Source organism: Ammospiza nelsoni, chromosome 6 (genome assembly GCF_027579445.1).
Source record: "Ammospiza nelsoni isolate bAmmNel1 chromosome 6, bAmmNel1.pri, whole genome shotgun sequence".
NCBI lineage: Eukaryota > Metazoa > Chordata > Aves > Passeriformes > Passerellidae > Ammospiza > Ammospiza nelsoni.
The window spans coordinates 30312290-30334071 of record NC_080638.1 but is presented as its reverse complement, the minus strand read 5'-3'; the positions used below and the strand labels follow the sequence as shown (position 1 = coordinate 30334071).

General features: G+C 40.1%; 1 protein-coding gene across 1 annotated transcript in view; it reads right to left on the bottom strand.

Moving 5' to 3' along the window:
• Positions 1 to 1973: 1973 nt before the first annotated feature.
• The window catches only part of MAP3K9 (mitogen-activated protein kinase kinase kinase 9), a 48393-nt gene continuing 28584 nt past the window's right edge, over positions 1974 to 21782 (bottom strand). The window contains exons 4-11 of the mRNA XM_059474629.1: positions 15214 to 15362; positions 11649 to 11824; positions 9363 to 9603; positions 8139 to 8261; positions 7238 to 7391; positions 4493 to 4605; positions 3018 to 3833; positions 1974 to 2675 (exon numbers count right to left, since the gene is read on the bottom strand). Of these exons, the coding sequence (XP_059330612.1) occupies positions 2194 to 2675; positions 3018 to 3833; positions 4493 to 4605; positions 7238 to 7391; positions 8139 to 8261; positions 9363 to 9603; positions 11649 to 11824; positions 15214 to 15362 (2254 nt within the window). The 3' untranslated portion in view covers positions 1974 to 2193. The remainder of the gene's footprint in view (positions 2676 to 3017; positions 3834 to 4492; positions 4606 to 7237; positions 7392 to 8138; positions 8262 to 9362; positions 9604 to 11648; positions 11825 to 15213; positions 15363 to 21782) is intronic.

Sequence of the window (21782 nt, the reverse complement as noted above, 5' to 3'; positions counted from 1 at the left end):
CTTTTTGCTAGTGTCTGGGTCACAAACTGAGTTTTCAGAAATGGAAAGCAAAAGGATGCTTAAGAAATCAATAATGCCAAAGGTCTAAATTTAACAAAATAATCAGAAATGTTTTCTTTACGTATCTGAATCCCATCTTGCCTTATCATAATACCTTGTCTGAACAGTCAACAGTCTTTCCAGCTTCAACATCTAGTGTAGCACCATTAAGGCTAGCTCTGGAGCATTTAATAGGCAGCAGAAAGTAATCCTGCCATTAAGCATTTTCCATGGAATGTGATAAACAAGAAATATGTGACCTTTCAAAACAAAACATACTGTAATTCTGAGAAAAAAAAGGTGCTCTTGACTAATGGGACCATGCTGGTTTCAGTCCTCTCACAGAACTAAAAAGCCTTACATACAGTTCTTCCTCAAACATGCTGGTTTTTAAAATCAGTTTACAAACATCTAAACACACAAGTTCACTGTGCTGACAGCTGCAGAAAGTATTCGGCTCTCCTGCCTTCACAGCAGGACTGGACTGCCCCAACAGGCTGAGCACTGCACTGGCAGCGCTGTCAAATGACTTCTTTGCAACCAAATATCAGCGGATTAGCAAAACAAGCACAGATCTGTACAAAACCAGTGAACAGACATGCTGCACCCTGCAATAAAGCAGACTACCCTATTACACTCACATAAAGGCCACATCCCTTATATATAATGCCAAATTTGGGGAAGATTGAAGCTCTCATTACAGCCAGTAAGACATACCTGCAGTGGCACAGACACACTTGAAGTTTTTGTACAGAAAACTCTGAGCACAGGCACACCCTATCTGTGTGACTTCCTCCTTCCAGACAGGGGTCTGTTCTTGCTCCAGATCTAGGAGTGGTTTACATATTTCAACAAGAATAAAGGTCTACATATCTATAGTGCCCTTCACTCGAAGATCTCAAAGGACTTTATACCTATTATATATGTCCCAACCCCTCCCCTTGTGAGGTAGGTATTATTCCTATTATTTACAGATGGGGAAATTCAGGCACAGAGGTTACATTATTTGCCCAGGGTCACACAGTGAAGTCAGTGACAAAATAAAACAGAATCCAGATGTTCTGATTCCTGTTTGCACAATCCAACTACTAACAAGCCTCATTTTCAAAACAGCCTTAAACAAGTACCAGTGTGCATAAGAACAGTCTTGGGTTTCATTGGTCACTCCTGAAAGGTCTAAGAAAGGAGAAAAAAATAGAAAGAAAAATATTTGGAAACACATAATTTACTTCCTTCTGCAAGCCAACACATCTTAAAAGAAAGTTTCTGCTAACTCCCCTTCCAAAGCTGAGTCAACTTGACTATGAGCCTGAGAAACAGGGAAGGAAGAAAAGAGACTGATGGAACGAAAGTCTGGAAAAAAAAACAAACCTAAGCTAAACAGCTATACTATAAGCCTTCATCTTGAAAGCACAGGGTCATAAAATAAATAGGGCTGAGAGGGACCTCAGGAGTTCACTGAAGTTCATCCAACCTACCCTGAAGCCAGGATCAACTACACCTACTTGTTTCTAACAGTCTGGTTCACCTGCTCTCAAAGACCTCCACCAGTGGAGACGCCATGCCCTTCCCCTGCCATCTGTTCCACCTTACACTATCACATGAGCAAAAGAGGACAAACAAGTCTTAAGATAGCTACTTCTGCTACTTCAGTGGGGGTATGATGATTCCCAGGCTTGTCTAATGATCTGAATGTATTTCAGAGAAGGTAGTCTCCAGATATTTATTTGTTTCTGTTCTGGATTCCTTGGGAAAACATCAAACACTGATGTCTGCTGTAGTGTAATATTTGACTATTATTTGAAAATACTGATTAATACCAGGATACCAAGATACTTACTGCCAGGTGCCAAATCCTACAAGGTCAGTAACAAAAGACTTTGATATGATAATTTTAGCTCATTGCAGATTCAAACTGCAATAAGAGGGCAGGGAAGACTACAGGAAAACCCCACAGCAAAAGTCAGCAGCTCAGAGTTGCCAAGTTTCACCCAAATGCAGACAAAAATCAGGCAGCTGACAACACATCTTCAGCCGAGGCAGCACCATATCATCTCTGTAGCATCCCTCCATCTCATCTGTTTTCAAAGTGCATTCTCAGTGCAAAAAGTAGGATTGAATTTAGAGGGGCTCACTGCCCCCAGTGGTTTCATATTAAGACCAGAATTCTTGCTTGAGTTCATATGCTGCAGCTTTGTGTGTGTTAAGTTCACTTCTGCATAGCGGAATGGTGCTGTCCTGGCTCTGCCCCTCAGCATCCATGTCCAACAGTGTCCGCTCCTCTGCAGGAGGACCCACCTGGAAAGGAAGCAGTGCAGGCAGTCCAGGTCTCTCTTCTACAGTGCTGCTGCTACTAGCAAAACAAGAGTCCAGATTGCTTGGAGTATCAGTACTTGAACTGTTGGCAGAAGACTCACCCTTGGCATTGCTGGGTGACACAAACCACCAGGGATCGAGCCGCTGCCGACTGGCTGCAGGACGCGGCCGGGGTAGGAACTCCAGTGTCTTGGGTCTTTCCAGTGTGGGATCCTGCTGTGCATTCCATCGTCTCGGGGTTGGAGGAAAAACAAGGTTGGGGTCTGGCAGGCGAGGGACCTCACTGGGATCTCTGCTTGGACTAGGTGTTTTTAATACACCTATCCAAAACAGACAATGTAAGAGAAGAGGGAAAAACATGTTAGCTGTCACTGCTAAGTGGTCCCTACAAATCTTAGTTTATTGTATATACAGTGGAAAAACATATTCAAAGCAGAAAGTCTTCATTCAGAATCTACAAACACTGTATCTTTAAGATTATGGCAATCTGAAGATGCTGGAACCAAAACCATCGCCGCATTATTCTGTTAGCTACTTGTGTAAAAACAGCCTGCACAAGCAATTATTGTGGGCTGGTCATCTCAACAAATGCATAAGCAACAAGTAATTATACTGCTTCTTTTTTACTCTGAAGAGGAAAAGGAAGATGGCTGAAAACCTACCTGCTCCCAGTGCTCCAGTTAAACAGCTACTGGAAGGGCATCCACTGGTTGGGCACCCATTGACAACCAGTCCACCCCCTTTGATGGCTCCATCAGAAGGTGTGCGCCTGTGTCCACTTTGCTGGGTGTGGGAAGAGAGCGTCACGTGTGTGGGAGTCAGGGACTGGTTGGGGTCTTGTTTGAACCTCTCGATCTGGACATTGACCAGTGGGTTTGTAATAGCTGGCAAGGGAGCCTTGACTGTCACTGGGCTGACAGGCATCTCATAAACCACAATCTCATCACTGTCTGAGCGCAGCAAGGACCGGGTGGAATTACATTCGGAAATGGAAGACAGGGAAAGAAGGGTGAGGGATGTGGATGGCTCGCCTAGCAACAACAGGGGATCATCCTTCCTGAAGATCTTCCGGGAAGGTGGACTCGTGCTCCTGCGTGGGCGTCCAGCCCGCTGAAAAATGCTGTCACGCTTCTTCTTCTCTTCCTTGGGCACCTCTGGCTCTTCCTCAATCAGCAGCTGGCACTTCCCTGCTTCTAACAGATCAAAACCCAGGCCTGCAGCAGCCAGCACTGCTCCACAGCCAAGCAATGCAACCTCACATCGCTTGTGGTGGGAGCTGCTACGTTTGAGGCTGTTGGTGGGTGTCAGCTGTGGGGTACTGGTAGCAGAGTTTACAGGGGTGGACTCCTCATTGGCATCACTAGAAGGTCCATCCCATTCTTCATTCTTCTGAAATGGGATGCAGAGGTATGACTGATTGTGCACAGGTGAAGGGTGCACTTTGCCCTCTCCATTAAAACATTCACTGTCCTCATCATCTGGGAAGCAAATGAAAATAGACTTTGTGTCAATGTAAAATTTTCACTGGCAAACTTCATTGTCTCACAAATATACTTCAAAATAAGATTCTCCTCAGAAGATGCAACTGCTCTCCTCACAAACATCATTTATCAACTCCCAAATACAGTCTATTATTTCCAAAGAAGACAGGCTGAGAGAACTGGAAACACTACCAAAGTGAAAGAAATCAGTGAAGCATTCATCTACTTGGGATTAATTGCAGAACAGCATTTCAAAGGCAACCTATACCTCAGTAACTTCTAGAGTAAATTTATGTGTTTGTGAGTGAGAAGCAAAAGGTAGAAAAATTTTAAGGATTTCTCCTTGCAAGTGAAGGTGTAAGCATGCTGCACATGTAAACATCATTATTCAGGAAAGGAGCTGAGAGACAGCATGGAGCTAGAGGAGAATTAACAGAAGTCTGTTAGCTTGACAGAGGGAGAAGCACAAGCAGTGAGGAGAAGAAGAAGAAAATCCAGAAGGAGAAAGTGGATACTTGACAAAGAATAAAAGAAAAACAGATACCAAACAAAATTAAAACATTGCTGTAAGGTACTGGCTGAAGGTCAGGAAAGAGGTTCATTAAAATGTGAATGGAAGTGGGGATGAGAGTACCAAGTTCAGGGAATTCCTTTACCAATCTCTGCTAAGCTGGTGAATCCTGGAAAAGCAGGTGCAGTTCTCTGGATCTTCCCAAGATTTGGTGCACTGGATGACCACTGTTTGCATCCTTCCACCAGAGCTTTCAGACTGAAAACAGTAGAAGGATGTGAGAAAATGTACCATGCTCACAACTAGCTTCCATTCTTCCCTCCCCTTATATATTCTCTATTGATTTACTTGGGGTATGCTTGTATGCATCTCAACTATATAGATCTGAAGTCCTCCCACAGCAAGACATTTTCTGACATCTTTAAAGCACTTGAAAAAGAAGGAAAAAAAAAAAAAAAGTCTGTCCCTCATTTGTTACACTGTGCCAGAATGGTTAATGAGGATGGGCTTGCAATGCAGTTGAGGACTGCACAGGATACTTCTTAGTTTAGCTCTCCACTTCACTCCAGTTTTCCCAAGGTTCAGTATTTGGGTCGGCCCTGTTTAATATCTTTACCAATGATCTGGACGAGGGGATTGAGGGCACCACCAGTCAGTTTGCAGTGACACTGAGTTGGGTGGAAATGTTTATCTGCTGGAGGGCAGGAAGCTCTGCAGAGGGATCTGGACAGGCTGCATCGATGACAAATTGAGGCCCACTGCATAAGGTACAATAAGTCTGTCACAACAACCCCACGCAATGCTACTAACCCCCGTCAGTGGGGATGAGTGGCTGGAAAGTTGCTTGGTGGAAAAGGATCTGGGGATGCTGGTCAACAGGCAGTTGAACATGAACCAGCAGTGTGCCCAGGTAGCCAAGAAAGCCAAAGGCATCCTGGCAGGGAAGTGATTGTTTTCCTGTACTCAGTGCCAGCGAGGGCACACCTCGAATCCTGAGTTCAGTTCTGAGGCCATTGCTATAAGAAAAACACTGAGGAGCTGGAGCATGTTCAGAGAAGGGCAACAGAGCTGCGGAAGGGGAAGGTCACTCATATGAAGCACAACTGAGAGAGCTGGGGTTGTTTAACCTGCAGAAAAAGAAGCTGGGGGAGACCTTATCACTGTCTACAACTCCCTGAAAGGAGGGTCTCGCCAGGTGGGAGTCAGTCTCCTCACCCAAGTAACAAGTCATGGGACAAGAGAAATGGCCTCAAGCTGCAACAGGAGAGGTTTAGATTAAGTATTAGGAGAAATTTCTTCACTAAAAGGGTGCCCAGACATTGGAATAGGCTGCCCAGGAAAGTGGTGGAATCACCGTTCCTGGAAATGTTCAAAAGGTGTGTGGATGTGGCACTTGGGGAGATGGTTTACTGGTGAACAAAGTAGAGGCTAGGTTAATGGTTTCACTCAATTCTAAAGGTCTTTCTCAACCTTAAAAATTCAATGAAGTTTTATTGCCTTACCCTGTGTAAAATAAGAACTTTAAAAATACTAAGAAATAGCAAGAACTATCTTTTGAGTCACTAATATTTACTGCAACTCTGCTCCCTTTAAATTAAAGTCTGCAGCCTGGCATGATCTTAGCAAGGAGTGGTTCATTGTATGTTAGCCATACTGCCCTCTCAGCAAAACTCTCATGTTTCAGACACTCTGCAAAAAGCGATATCTGTCTTGAGCCTCCCTAGAAGAGACTCTGAGTACTACAGAGCATCTCAGTTGTAGAGAGAACAGGACAGTGTTATGAGCAACCACAGTTTGCATGCAACGCCATTCCAGCTGTCTGTGCCCAAAACAATCAGTACTTCAGACTGTACAGTAATGAACAGAAAATGGAAGAGGTCTACTCCCAGAATTCTAAGAACATGATTTGAAGTTAGAAGTGTTTTTTCCAGCTTCAGTGATCTCCCCCTCTTTTACATAATTAATTGTAAAGTGTGACATCTATTTTAATTCCTTAGAAAGCTATCCTATCCTTCATCTGTAGAACAGGTGAAGCTTAGGCACCAGTCAAAGAAGCTTCCTCCACACTGTCCTGCCAACATGTCTTGAGTATCTCAGAGAGAATATGTTTTAATAGATCCAGGTCTCCAGGGGGCTACAATACTGATGCACTATGCAAACATCAATTTTTCAGGCATTTCACACCTGACCACACAATAGTAAAGATAAAGATTATAATAGGCTGTCTTATTTTCCCTGCTAAAAAACACGGCAAGAGTCAAACCATCAATTTATCAGGGGGAAAACACTCAAACATTATTAAAAATTACCAAGCATTCAAATCTTTTAGAAGGCCAAAATAGCCCTATGTTTAAAGCAGCGTTCCAGCAATGGTTAATTGGAGTCCTGGTATAAATAATTCACACACACACAAAGAAAAAAAAAAGAAGCCACAGAACAATTACCTATAGAAACAGAGGTACAACTTGTATTTTTGCAAAAATCACTTTCAGGACTGATTCACTCAAAGTACATGTCTTTTTCAAAAGACTAAAGAGAAGACATTTGCTTGGCTTTACCAGATACTTTTTATATACTAGCATTTAAGACAACTACAGAAAGCTGAGCCTTAAAACACAGAGGAACTTCTACAGAGAGTTTTGCACAGCTAAGAAGTTTGACAGCTTACAAATACACCTAACAACGTAATACCAGACAGTGAAACATCAGTTCCTAGGCAAATGAACTGAATGCAATTTTGTAAGCTGCTCTGAATCTCCAACATGTCTAGCAGAGGAAAGAAGTTTGGAAGCAGAAAGGCGTTTGCAAATGGACAGACAAATATCCTGTGAGCCAGCTCACAACCACGTTTAGAACCTAGAAATGAGCCTTCCTCCAGGCCCTCTCTTACCCCTCTTCTCCTGCACCTAGCTCCTTGTGACAAAGTGAGCTTGGTCCCCAAGTGCGTCCCTTTTTCTTCTGGCCTCTCTTCTCTTCTTCCTCTCCTTCCTCCTTTGGAAGGACTGAGCTTCGTCCCCATGTTTTACTGCTTTCAGCAGGTGTCACTTCACAAGTGGAAAGAACAGTGGAGAATGGGAAGGAAAAACAGATACACAAATTAAAATAATTGGTTCCATGGCAACATAAAGAATAAAACATAGACCAGAACAGTAATAGTAACAAAAGTGATTTTCCCATAATTCTGACCATTTCTCAACACAAATCTAACAACTAAATGCCAAATTAAGCATTCCCTAATCCTTTCAAGTGTAGGTAGCCTCTCCAGCTTTATTCCATCACCAGTTTCTCTTTAGAACCACCAGTTTGAAACCAAACACACAAGTGCTGTGATATCCAATACAAACACTATACATTAGTTAACACAACTTTCATAATTTTAGGACATGCATGTCTGCCTAATTCTGTGTTATGGGAACATTATTTGCATGAAAAGTGCCCTTGTTCTTATTTCCTTAAAACAGTAACTTAATACACTACAGCAATGTTTTACAGATCTACTCTACAAATTAGTATTTTTTAAAATGAACTTGTACACCTAAGGAATCTATTTTTTTATAGAAACAGCAGTATTTCACAAACTTGAGTAAGCATGGTTTTAGTTCCAAAGGTGGTGATACTCCCTCCATCACTAAGACACTCCATTTTTCTCTCCAAATGTATACATGCAAGGCACAAGGCAAACATTTTAGGTGCTTTCTTTAACAGTCCTGTCCTAGATATGAAACCTTGGCATCTTACCACGCTGACAGACTGCACATTTCCCAAATTCAATACTACATTGAGCTCCTTACACTGTATGGCCCTGAGTCTGGGAATAATGGTAGGACTTGCAGGAGGGCTGGAGCAGCTACTGATCAAGCTTTTCCTTTTGTCCATCGTTGGAGAGGCCTGCACAGTGAATTTATGCTGAAAATCTGTTTAGCAAAAAAAAAAAAAAAGGAAGAAAGACACAGTTAAAATTCTCTTTTTTTAATGTAAGAAAAAAAGAAATAATAATTTATGGTAAGTTTCAAAGAGTGCAACTTATGGGACCTATGTAGAAAAGCTGCGTGTAAGGCTAATTGCTATTTCCCCATTGAACACGACAAAAATTTAGAACAAAGACGTGTACTCACAGCCCCGAAAATGTATCTTAGTGTATGTGTGAAACACATACACACACAGATGTTTTGTTTAGTATCATGCTAAATTATATCCCTGTATAAATCCTTGTACCTTACCTCTCAGTTTCTTAAGCACCACCAAAAATATGTGTTTGCAGACCTAAAGAAAGGCATAGGTAACAAATGCATTTTATCTTAATTTCTCTTCTAAACAGCCAGTGTCTCCCAGAAAACAAAGAATATAGTGCAAGTCATCATCCCTGCTGTAACAATGAGCACTAGGTGATTTACAAACCCCACACTTTTGGTTTTCTGACAAATTTAAATCTCCATAAAGAATCTGCAGCAGAAAACCATCTTCACTCTTAAGAGTGACTTTGCCAAGACCTTACTAATATTTAACGTTTCTTCCAGAAGTTGCTTCCATGTTAATAGGAGTTCACATATGAACTAGCAATCTAGGAGTTTAGTCTCACAGCTTTCAATATGTCAGTATTTTGGTAACTTTTAGATTCCTACACCAAAAAAATCCCGTAGATTATAGTTTCTCCTGCAGTATTATGTAAAATATTCCCCAAGCAAGAATACCCATCATCTTCTACGTACATCCTTTAAAAAACTGATTCTTTTGAGTATTTACATGTTAAACTGCAACACCACGTTTTTACAATAAGCCATATACAGCCAACAGCTAACAAACATGCTACATTTCAAATTTACTTCTGGCCTTCATATCGGAACTTTGGGCAAAGTTAGCCACAAGAGCATTAAATTTAGTTTATTGATCCCAAAGAGCCATGCTTTTCCTGAAGTACATCAAATCCTTTCTAGTGCATAAGGGTCAGCAGTAAGGAACTATCAAACCTACAGGTTGCTCCCATTTCACCTGGCACAGTCTACCACATCACCAACCTGAAGGCAAGCTGATATGATTGCCATCCTTTAACTTGAGCCGACTCCTCTTGAATTTCCCCATGCGTTTCTTGACCCGAGGCTTCTCCTGACACAGCTGGTGGATGATGATGTTGAGCTCCCTTTCCAGGATGTCAATCTCACGTTCTGCCAGCTCCTGTTCCCGCCTTCGTAGCAGCTCCTCATGGTTCTTCTGTTCAACAGCAGCACGAGTCAGCTCTTCTTCCCATGTGCGCAACTCCTGCAGGGAGATAAAGTACAAACAAAAGGCTACCTTGCCACCTGTGGCTTAAGACTAACATTACTGGTTCTGAAGGCACTGCTTCAATGGCTTGCACCCACTGGTTAAAGGCTCAGCTGAGAGCCAAAAAAAATCCTCAAGGACTTCAATGCTTGCAATTCAAGGCCCCTCATAACAAGTATTAAAATTCAGACATAACCACTTGTTCCAGTATTAAAATTCAGATATAACCACACCTGAAATCCTGTGTCAAATTCTAGGCTCTCCAGTACAAGACAGATATGGACATACTGGACAGAGTCCAGTGAAGGGCCATGAAGGTGGAGAGAGAGAGTACCTTAAGAGACTGGAGCACCTCTCCTATGACAAAGGGCTGAGAGAGATGGGACTGTTCATCCTAGCCCAGACAAGGCTTGGGTGGGGTGAAGGGGTATCTTACCAGTGTATAAAAAAACCTGAGAGAAGGGTGAAAAAAAGATAAAGTCAGGCTCTCTTCACTGCCCAATGACAGAACAAGAGGCAACGGGCACACACTGAAACACAGGGGTCACTCTCTGAATACTTTTTTACTGCATTACTGAGCACTAGCACAGGTTACCCAGAGAGGTTGTGGAGTCTCCCTCCTTGGGGATATTCAAAAGCCATCTCGCCGCGGTCCTGGCAACGGCACATACGCCAAACCTTTCGATCTATCCCTTGCTGACAAAACGAATTAACTGAAACTGTCCTTGAAATCCCAAAATCCCACTGCGTTCCTCTCCTCCCACCACAAGGACAAAAGAACTCAGCACTTGGAATAATTCTCTCCAGATGGCCAATTCCAGTGCAGAAGGCAAAAACTGAAGAATTCAAGTTAAATATCAGATAGATAATCAGACAGATTTTAGTTTAGACGTTTTTAATAATGGCATTGTTACCTGGCTCATCACCAGGGAGATTTCAATAAAATCATTTAATATAAAATGATTTCCCCATTGCTAAAGAAGAATACAGTACCCATCCTGAGGGCAGTGTAGTTAGTGCTGTTTAGCTGTTTGTCTATTGAAGTTTCTTGTTCTCAAAAACTGTTCCAACACAGATACGCCATGGGACAACAGTAACAAGGGAATGCTTATCAGCTAATTTATTCTTCCCAAAAGCTACTAAAATAGTGAATAGAAAGGTTTTAAGTATTCTTGTAGAAGCTGACTTCTTTCCTCTGACCCAAAGTCTTCTTTTCCTTCTCTTTCTGCCTCCCAAACCCAACCTCTGAGCCCAAATCAAGACAGCTGCTTATTATGAGTTTACTTTCAGGCAAGAGACTGTCAACTTACAAATATATAATTATACTAGTGGTTTTGGTTCTGCTGCAGTTTTTCTTACCAACAACTAAAGACAGTCTCTGTAAGGACCTTAAAATAGATGCAGCAAGCTGTGCTTTCTGCAAGCATGCTTGAAGAAAACTTCAGTTTTTTCACATCTCCTCTTTGAGGCTGACAGTCACCATTCCTGTTATTCCTGCTGGCATTTTTGTTTCCTGCTATTTGCCCAGATGGACTTCAGTTATAGCAGTTACTGGACCCTTCCCCTGGTAGCACTCATGTTTATTAGTTCATGCATTTTGTTTATGCTCAAAACCTTGAAAACACAAACCCAGCAGAAACAAAGCTGCAATGTTAACTAGAGTATATATATGCTGAAACTACCCTCCTACATCTCCTGTTAATAGTTTTCAGTGGGTTTCTCAATTAGGATGCTAATAGGGAAACAGTTATCAAATGCAATAAACAATCAACTCATCACAGCAATTTGCACAGATTATGATGGAAGCTCACTACAATATTAGAAAGAGTAGCAGCTGAGGATGTGGATATTTATTTTTCTCGTGATTCTACCCTTGTGTGCATCATAACCTGCCACTGATTCAGGGACTTAATACATTAACTCCAGCAAAACACAGACAAAATTAGCTCTGGGATGCACGAAACAGTGATCCCCATTTGAACTATGAAATGGGGAAATTACAATCCAGAGAGCACAAGCAGGGAGCATTACTCTCTACTTACCTTTTCTTTGGCTCTAAGCTGATCAAACATCTCTTGGATCTCTTGTTTCCAGTCTTCCTGCAGGGAGTGGAAGGAATCTTTGGGCATTTCAAAAAAACCAGACTCTTCTATGGCAGTAAGATGGTCTAGGATAGTGGCAAAGGAAGGTCGTGAGTGTGGGTCAGGGTTCCAGCAATCTAGAACAGAATAAAGACAAACAACTGTCAAGCATCTCTAAGTATGGAGGTCTGAGAGGACAGGTAGCACTTTACTGATCCCCAGTGGCTAAGAGTGGCATACACACTACCTGTGTTACCCCAGCTTTCCCACTGCCCACTTGCACTGACTACTGACAAGTATGGAATTCATGCTTTCATGCTTGTGCAATATCCAACAACACTTAAAATCTTGAACTACCTAAGTCTCTAGGTTCCATTGCAATAATATGACAAGTAAAATACAAATTTAATAATTTTACAGAAGGGTAAACCTTAAAGCATTTTCTAAAATAACAAATAATTTCCTTTAATATTTTGCTTTATGATGCATATATGTGTTCACAGAGTAGAAATACTATGCAAGGATCTTGCAAATACTTCTTTTATAATAGCTACACAGCAGAGTTAACAGCCATGCTGCAGGAGGATATCCATCAGGGCTTTTCCTGATGCCAAAATCTAATACTGAGCTGAGTCATTATGAATCTTTTCTCAGAATGGAAAACCTCTCCTGCAAAGCAAACTGGGCATAACTTGTGTGAAAACAGGAGATTCAAGTAAATAGTGATATCAAATTGTGCATTTGGAGTTCTCCTACTTTTACAGGTCCTTTCTTATTATTTGAGAGAAAATTAATCAGTCATTTTTCTTTTGCTTTTAGGAGAAACCACAGATGTAAACAAGTTTTTTTAATTTACAATCCAATGCAATTATTCAGCCAATTACAGAGATCTAAAAACACAGAACGGAAGGTAGCCATCTCACCACATCAAGCAGCTCAATGAGCAACAGTATAAAAGGTAATGTTTTACAGTGATGGGAATTGAACACAGAAAAAGAAAATAGTATGAAGTAACCCCTAATCCATTACAAACAATCCCCCAAACCATTACATCAAAACATTTAACAACACTTTTGAATAGGAAATTTGCACTCATTCAGTCTTCTCTCTTCCTTCTCCCTCATTTAAACTCCAGCAGAAAAAAAATCCCTTTCTTATTCTCATTCTATGTTGTCCTGTACCAGCACTTACACAGGTTCTTGTTCAACAGATGTCCTTATTCTCTTTAGTACTGCTAGAGGCCTGCATGCAAAATTCCAGAACAACCAAACACAAAAACTCACATTCACATACATGTATTTGTAAGGAATATAGCTTTTCTGCATGAATGGAAGTAACTAACACATGGGTCTCTCTCATCATACAGCATTGCTCCACATGGTCACTGGACTTAAGCTTTACTGCAGTGCAAGACATGAGTTATAAAAATGTTCTAAAAGTTTTCTAGACCTTGAAATCAGAAAAAAGGGAACACTGTTAAAAATATTAGGTGATGTCCTAAAAGAAGTTCATTCATCAGTTTTGTGGATTGAAGTACATCAAGGGGCAGCTGTAATTAAAAATAAAAATCACTTCACAAAACCTGTGCAACAGCCAAGGTTTGGTTCTGCAGTTCTTCCCTTTGATTTTAGCCTTACTGAGATTTTGCATTTGGGTGTTCTATTTTCAAAACTGTGGGTATCAACAGGTTCCATGCTGGAACACATTTGTACTTACGGCTTTTAATTTGCTTCTTCTATCAAAATAGAGAACTGAGGATGTTAAAGAGTGCTCAGATGATCCCCTGCTGCTGGCCAATTAGTAGCAATGGGTGTTACAGTGGGACTGTCAGTGCCATAATCCCTGTCTCTTTACCTCAGGTTTTAAGCATGGCAAAGCAAACATGACCCAAAGCAAAACAAAATGCTACAGCCAGCTAAATGCATGAATGAGTGAACAGGATAACCAGCAGGTGGCCTGTGGCTTTTATTTTCCCTGCCCTAGATCAGCCACTATTTGCACTAATGAGGAGAGTTGTAACATATAACTTTTCTGTGAAGAGCCAAAGTTCAGCTTTGTTGTCTCAGTGCAGACCACCATGGCAGTAATTCAAAAGTGAAAGCAGCATTAGAGGAAGAAGAGCTCACCCGAGATGGGAAACAGCCTATTTGAAAAACAGCTCTGTGAAGGGGCAGAAAGTGATTGGGTTCTTTTGTTCTCGTCTTCACCCTGCACACCGAGAAGCCAAGTGCTCCAAAGCCACGTGGGTGCTCCCCCTGGGCTGCTGGGTTCAGGCACTGGCCAAATGCCTCTACCTAACTTTCCCAATAGAGGGCATGATTTTTAAATCCTCACTTATACTTAAAAAATTCAGGAAAGCATGTCAAACTAAACTACATGGCAAAACACTGAGCTGGTAGTTTCACCAACTCTTTCAGACACAGTTTCTCACTTTACACTACCTTCAAGCTATTCTACCTGTAACTCTATTGTTTACTGTCCAGTAGGATATTTCTGTTTTAGCAGAACATACATGAAATTTTTCACTTTAAATTAAATTACTGTAGCCTGTAACCTAAAGAAAACACCAGAAAAATGCAAAAGTATTCCAAAAGCAGAAAAAAAATCCATCAGAAATATTTTCTTCAAGATTCATATTCCTTTCCTGAGGCTAGAAGCACCACCAGAGGCCACAGAGTAAGTTCTGTGTTGAGACTCATTCTTTGCTCACCAAGACTATAAACCAAGTTTGACTTCTCTTTATCTCTGTTTTCTGTTCTGCCAGATAGGTATAAAAATGTTTATTACATATAAACACCTACAAATCTTTGGGAATAGGGGCACTGACAAAAATACTGAAGGTAAGGAAGAGAGAGAGGGCAAGAGAGAGGGAGGGAGGAACAACTGAAGCTCAGGAAGCATGAAAGCAGTTTCAATGGCCAGCAGACCAGGTCACATAAATACACCCAAAAATTACCTCACACAACCCTTTTTAATAACTACAGCAGCTCTGATGACTAACTCCTGTATTTCATTCACCTCTCTGTAGCCCACCTTGGGCATGAACTACCTTCACAGACAAAGAAGAAAATCACATCATTCTGACTGAAAATATGGGTTGTTTTGGAATGTCAAAACCACATTTAAAACCTCTCCCTGAAATGTCACTAGGATAAAGTTTCATTTCAAATCAATCTGACACTATTAGCAAGATGCTCGAGCTATGAATTTTAAAACAAATTAGACTTCACACAAGATCTAATTATGTGAAGTTTTGGTGTTGGTGAGTCCTCACTACTAGAAAACAAGTTAAGAGAGAAGAGCAATAGCCCCCCTTTTCCTATAAAGCCAGTTGATAAAAAATCTGTCATTATTCTGGTAGTAGACTGACTGTCAGAGTACACTTACAGCCAGGCCTGGCTCCCACAATAACCTGCACCATTGGATAAAGCCACTGGAAAAATCTGTGCTCTTAGGTAACACCAAGAGGCCACGCTCAACAGCACTCCAAAAACAGCACAAACCACACACACCACAGCTGGCTTACCTTCCATGAGTTTGGCAAAAGGCTCAGGACATGTGGAAGGGATTGGAAGGGCAAGCTTATTCATAGCAACACCATATGCTACTGCCAGACCATCAATTCCTCGGAATGGTACTTCTCCTGTCAGCAGCTCCCAAAGCAGCACACCATAACTATTGGGAAGGAAACAAAAAAGAGAATAGGTGTTTGACTTGAACACAGCCTTTGTTAAGCAACAAGGTACCTGAACCTGGGAGTTTAGTATACTGAAGAAATTGCAGTTTGCAGGACAAGCTTATCATGAATGCCAAGCTGGTGATCTGCCCTATTCTACCTGCTTTTTTGAGTAGTTCTGAAATAAGATGACATTTTCATCTTTTAGGCAAAAATAATTTTCTCTCTGAAACTGGGAACAATCTGAAAACCATAAATCTTCTAATTTAGTTTCAAAACAGAGCCTTTCAAAACACCCAAAAATATGAAGGTTGTTTGGTGGCTGGTGATTTCAAAAATAAGTGAAAAATACTTCTTCAGAATTAAGTTGTCATCTTAAGATATTCTACAAAATACTACCTATGAAGTTACAGAAATAGTTCCAGGACTGCTCTCCCTCAAAGTATCTGATGAAAAGCATAACCTCAGAATATTTTTTCTGCTTATAGGAAATTCGAAACAGAAACTGCTTCTTCATCCTTGGTGACCTGACAGTTTTTTCTTCCATTGATCTCTTACTCTCTTCTGAACCCATTTACCATCTATTATATTCTGTGGTAGTGAACTCCACAGATTTAACGATGCATTGCCAAAAAATACTTCCATGTATGTGTTTTGAGCTCATCACTTGGTAATTTCATCGGCTTCCCTGTAGTTCTTTCAAATACAAGAAAGAGTCAACCTATGTTCCCTATTAGCTCCTTCCATGCTGTCGATGATTTCACAGGCTCCCAATCATCATCTTTCCAGACCCCCAAATTCTAATCTAGCTAAATCCTAGTCTAGTTACTATCCTGAACAGAAACCATCTCATATCTTTCATTGACTTTAACATCTTCTGTTGGAATGAGCAAAATCACGAAGTTTTAAAGATATGAGGAGAGGCACAAATGGTATTGCTTGTTTTCTTTCTTTCCTACTAAATTTTCATTTGCCAGTTGCCTTTCTCACTCTTTATAAAATAAGCTAAATTATCCATAGTAGCTCCAATGTGTTTTTACTGAATCACAATAGTAAAATTTAGAGCCCCTAAATTGTACATATTAAATTCCCCCATGGTAATTACTTTGAATTTATTACCATTACCATCTATTTTATCATTCATTATAGTAAAACTTTTCCTCATCTCTCTGCAGAACATGAATAACTTGGTATCATCAACCATGCCAGCTAACCATGTATTGTTTTTTCAAATCACTTATGATTGTGTTGAACACAGAATTCCCCACCAATAAAACTCACAAATTCTTTTAGCAATTAAGTACTGATTAAATGAAGGGAAAAATACTTGCCCTCTTTTCCCACATCAATTTACTTTATTTAAAAGCTTATGATGCAGGATTTTGCTTAAAGTCTTTATAAATCCAAATACAGTATAAGCAACCTCACCACTTATCCACATACTCAGTATCTCCTTCAAGCATTTTCACTTTTCACAAGGTATTACATTTTCTTCTACAAAAGCTCACTCTTCCCCAGACATGCTCACATGTCCACCAGCTCCCTGCTTTTTAGTGCTGTTTCTACCATTGAGAAGAATTCAAGATCATACTTGCTAATTGTCAGGAAGCTCTTTTAAGACCTGTCACTGTGTCTGCTACCTTCCATTTCTCTGGTACTACACCAGCTCTAAGCAAGAGATTGCACAGCACAGCTACTAACTCAGCTGACTCTCATGTTCTTGTAGAAATTTTGGGTGTTGCTGTAAATCTCAGGAGTTGTTACTACTCATTTAATCAGTCAGTTTTTACACCTCTGTGAATTTTACTTCAGTAAAAGATATGTGCTCCAAGCTCGACTCCCTTAAAGAGAAATTTTCAGCTTAAAATGCCTCTGCTCTATTCTGGCAGACACAAGCCACTGAGGTTTTTTTCTGGTACAGCCTTATCTTCCTTGCACTCCCACATTTTGCCCACCTCTGGGCTGTTATGTTCTCCTGCAGGGTTCTCACCTGCACTGCATTTGAAAGCAAGGGCTTTGGGTTTATGCTGTAAGAAGACTCTCTTCAAAACCCTTTTATCTTTGTTTTATGTTCAACTTGAAAGAGCTCAAGTCAATGCATAATTTTCCTCATTTGGATACAGATTGAGATTTTAAAAAGATGCCTTTCAATAGTCTTTTCTACACTGTCTTCATTCTTTTGAAGGATTTCCCATACATTCACTCAGAGCTTTAAGTGTCCTGAAAAGACATCCACGTTGCATGTTCTGCTTTTGTTGATTTTACAAAAAATTCCCACTGCTGTCAATAATCTTGAGATTAACCACTACTGTAAAGGACTAATTTTTCTTAATTGTGCTTGCAAAGATCCAAAATCTAAACATACATATATTTGGACCATGTCATACTATACCAACTAGAAGGCCTCTTAAGCACAACTGAAGACCAAATGAAAAACTGCTTCTCTTCCAACAAGCTCCTTAAATAGCTGCTCCATGGAAGAGTTAAAATATAAAGTTAAAATAGTAAGCTTTTCTTGTTTCAAAGCTACAGTTTCCCTATCCATTAGGGAGTACAAATGGATATCACAAACTGTAGCCTTGAGATCTCCCTTCCACCCCATCACATCTTTAACATTCACTGTAACTGCTGCTACCTTAGTTAGCCATTTTTAACAGTACTTTTCCTATTTAGATAAAGGATTTTAGTAACTAAAGATCCAACCTTTGCTGCTAACACAGCTATTTTACTTTATTAAGCAGAATATATTTTTTGTTTTGCTTTTTTCTTATGCAATTCACACTCTTGATATTACAATTTATCATTTCTTACTGTCCCAAGAGCATTATTTGAAAAAAATAAACTAGAGTCTAAGGAGTTCTCAATTTCTTCTTGGCCTTCTAGGATTTATAAAACACTCAAAGAAAATGAAAACTGAACTGAATGTATACTTGGACTGCCTAAATCTGATTGCTCATTTATGCTATTTTTCAGCTTGGATATCACCATTGATAGTAAAAGCTATTAAAATCTACCAAAGAGCTGTATTATTACTTTAACAGTACTATTGGATAAAGCACTACTGATGGGCTCAAAGCACTTCTTCTGCAGGGTACTTTTAAAGGAAAAAGGAATAGACAGATTGGTGCTTCTTCTAATGTGACACTAGAAGTGTATATTGCAGGAAAGGTCACTTTGCTTCTGAAAAAACTCAATGCCACTATACTTACACCTCATTGCTGAGAATACTGCTCGCACAGAACAGGGGAATAGTGCTTTGTGGCACTTGAACAATAATCCCAAGTGAATCAACACCAAGACAGGTGCTGAACAGTGTTTTCCTATTAACTCTAAAGCAGAAAATTGGGAAGTACAAAGGAAAAAGCCAGATCAGAAGACTTACCCAAAAAAAGGCATAGAAAGAAAGAAACAAGGGCCTCTACACATTCTTAGCAGGGGGAAAGAAAAAGTGATCAAGCTCATTTATTTTTCCAGCACCTATTAGTAATTTTTGGACTTTAATTATGAAATGAACCATGTGACACAACCCATGCATCCAAGTCAACTGACACTTGTGTGAATAATTAACCATCTTTCAGTGATCCAGTAATCCCTTAAGCCATTTAACATCAGGTTCAATCCTACTCACTGGATTTTCAGGGCAAGGGAGGCTGGAGGTCTGCAGGATTTCACATGTGATTTTGCCACCTTCCTTGTTAGTCTGTGAACTTTTAAAAAATAAGTAATTGTTTCTCACTGGTACTGTTCCATGGCATACATACCATAGACTTCTCTTACCCATTTCCCCAGGTTCAACACTTTCCATGAGGAAGGAATTATAAACCCAACAAAGAGATCCCAGTTCCAACACCAACTAGAACATGACTTTTATTAAGGAAAAAAAACCCCAAACTTCATTACATTTTTATAGCTACTAACAGCTGGCATTTCGCATGTTAATGAACTGACAGTTCCAGAGATGACCTTTCCTGCCTATTTCACAACACTCATGTGCTTTCACAGTACTCATGTGCTTCTCCCAGGTGAGTTTCTCCTAATATTACTAGTCAGCATTTCTGCCAGGTATTGAAGTCTTGACAGTGCTTCATTACGCACAGAAAACTACAGAAGCCTACAAGTGGTCAATTGTGGATGGAAGTGCTTGACCAACGCTTCTTAAAACAAAATATTCTAATGACTGAAGTTTCTACATCCAGCACTGAATTCCTGAAACTTCCTGATCTGCTAATCTGATGGTTTTAGCGAGAGTTGGTATTCCATTCCTAAATGGAAATTAAATGCCCAATTATTTCACTGGTCTCAGAGTAGATACAGCTTAAAAACATCAAAATTGAGGAACATAGAGAACCCAGATGATGGTTGTATGGTGCCTTTATATTCCACACAGCAATAGTACTGACACTATGACTGTCTTTTAAGTAGTACAAGTAAAAAACAAAGTGTACAGCAAACAAGAAATATATTTAACCAGCCAAATGACAGAAAAATGTTATTGATAGGCCTGCTAACATTAGCGTACAGTACTGGATGAGCTGCAATATCCAAGCTTCAACTTTAACCCTGTAAATCCAAAGCAAATACAAACACATAACAGATTTGCAGGAAGGGACTTATTTAACTAAAACAGTAGTTTCACTGTCCTCTGTACAATATAAGCACAAGGCTTCTACTATATCTAGAGCCTGTGGGTACAGCACAGAAAAATTCACAGCAACAAGTTTTCACTAGCAAGATTTACTAAGTACTGGTACTATGAACAAGCTTCGCAGTGGTCCAGACCCTGGTGATAAATACTATGTGTGGTCATTCCTCACTCTTTTTAAGTTCTTTGCCAGCCCTACTCCGGAGTAAACAGATGGAGCTTTTAAAATGGAGCTTGAAACATGTTTTGGAAAGATGAAGCAGTCAGTTATGATAAGACTGGCTCAGGAAATTTCAGTCCTAGTATGATTCTTCTTCAGCTGTTTGTGCAGCAAGAATACAAGGAGAACAAGATTCTTGTTCAAAGGCTGGGCAACAGTTAAGCCAGCAGTATTACTCTAATAAGCTTTAAAGAAAAGGTGTTGAAATAAAAGGGTTCATGAACATTAGAGACAATTCTGTTGATGCTGCATAGACTAACTGGAAGGCTGTCAGGCAAAAAAACCCCTATGACTCCAGTGATTAACCAAGTGGTGGAACTGGACAAGAGGAGGAGCAAGTCTAATAGGATAAAAAAGTTCATCCTGTTAAGAATTTCAGGTTGTATCCCTGGGTGGGGACAGGAATTATTACACAAGTCCATGACCGCTTTTGTAAAATCTAGGGCTTACTATCAGTGGCAGACTAGTAGTGATTGCACTGGCAAGCATTTGTCCTCTGCATACATGTTCTTTTCAGCTTGTTTAACTATGAATAGAGGTTTTAGCCACTAGAAAGAAAAAACTTATTCAGAGACAGTATATAAGTTCCCTTAATGGTGATGACTCTCTGTTTAAGGGAGAGTTTTGTGAGGAACTCAACCTATTTTCAAGGGAAGACTGGTAACTATAACAAGAGAAAGTGATGAAGGAATCTTAAAAGTAGAAATAAAATATTCTGAAAAATGAACAAATCATTTCAGTTATTTACAGTCCTTAAGTCAATGATCATTTGCATGGGCATAGAGGCACTTCATGAAAATCACCAGCCAACTAAATAATTCTTAACATTTTGAAAATTAATTCATACTGGTACAGAACATCTACTGATCTGTTCATAGCATGCCTGTATTACTAAAGTTACAATTACAGGAAAACTGTTCCCTCTTTCTCTTAGGGGACCCTTAAAGGCCCTTCCTGGCACTGTTTCAGAGAACAGCAAGTTTAGGTTTGAGGTTGACAAGCTGTGTACAAACCAGTACCATCATCACATGCACAGAAAAGGTGCACAGCCTTAAGATTTTCATTTCTGCCAGACTTCACTCCAAATAAAAGCCTGGTTCTTGCTCAATCTGTCTCAGATTAGCTAGGGAGGCTACCACATTTAATTACACAGTCAGAATTTTATCTATACTATCAGAGTGCAAAATACATGTTCACAGACTTACCACAAAGCAATAAATTATCTATTCAGCAAAACTGGACAAGGAAAACAAAAATCCCCACACCAAATAGCTGCCATAAGAGCCAGACATGTCTACCAGCTGGGCTATTTCTTTATCCTGATGGGTTTCACAGCATGCACTGACTTGTGGAGGAGCATTACTGGCCAGCAACAGAATTTTACTGCTATGAAGAGAAAGATTCTGACAGTTCAACACCTTTTTCTCCACAAGAAAAACAAAATTCTCTCTATTTTACCTGTTTCAGACATTCAGTACTAATTCTAAGTCATTCAGTATCCAGAAAAGTCACTGTCCTGGAGCTATTTACTGAATTCTGTATTTACAAATCCACTGA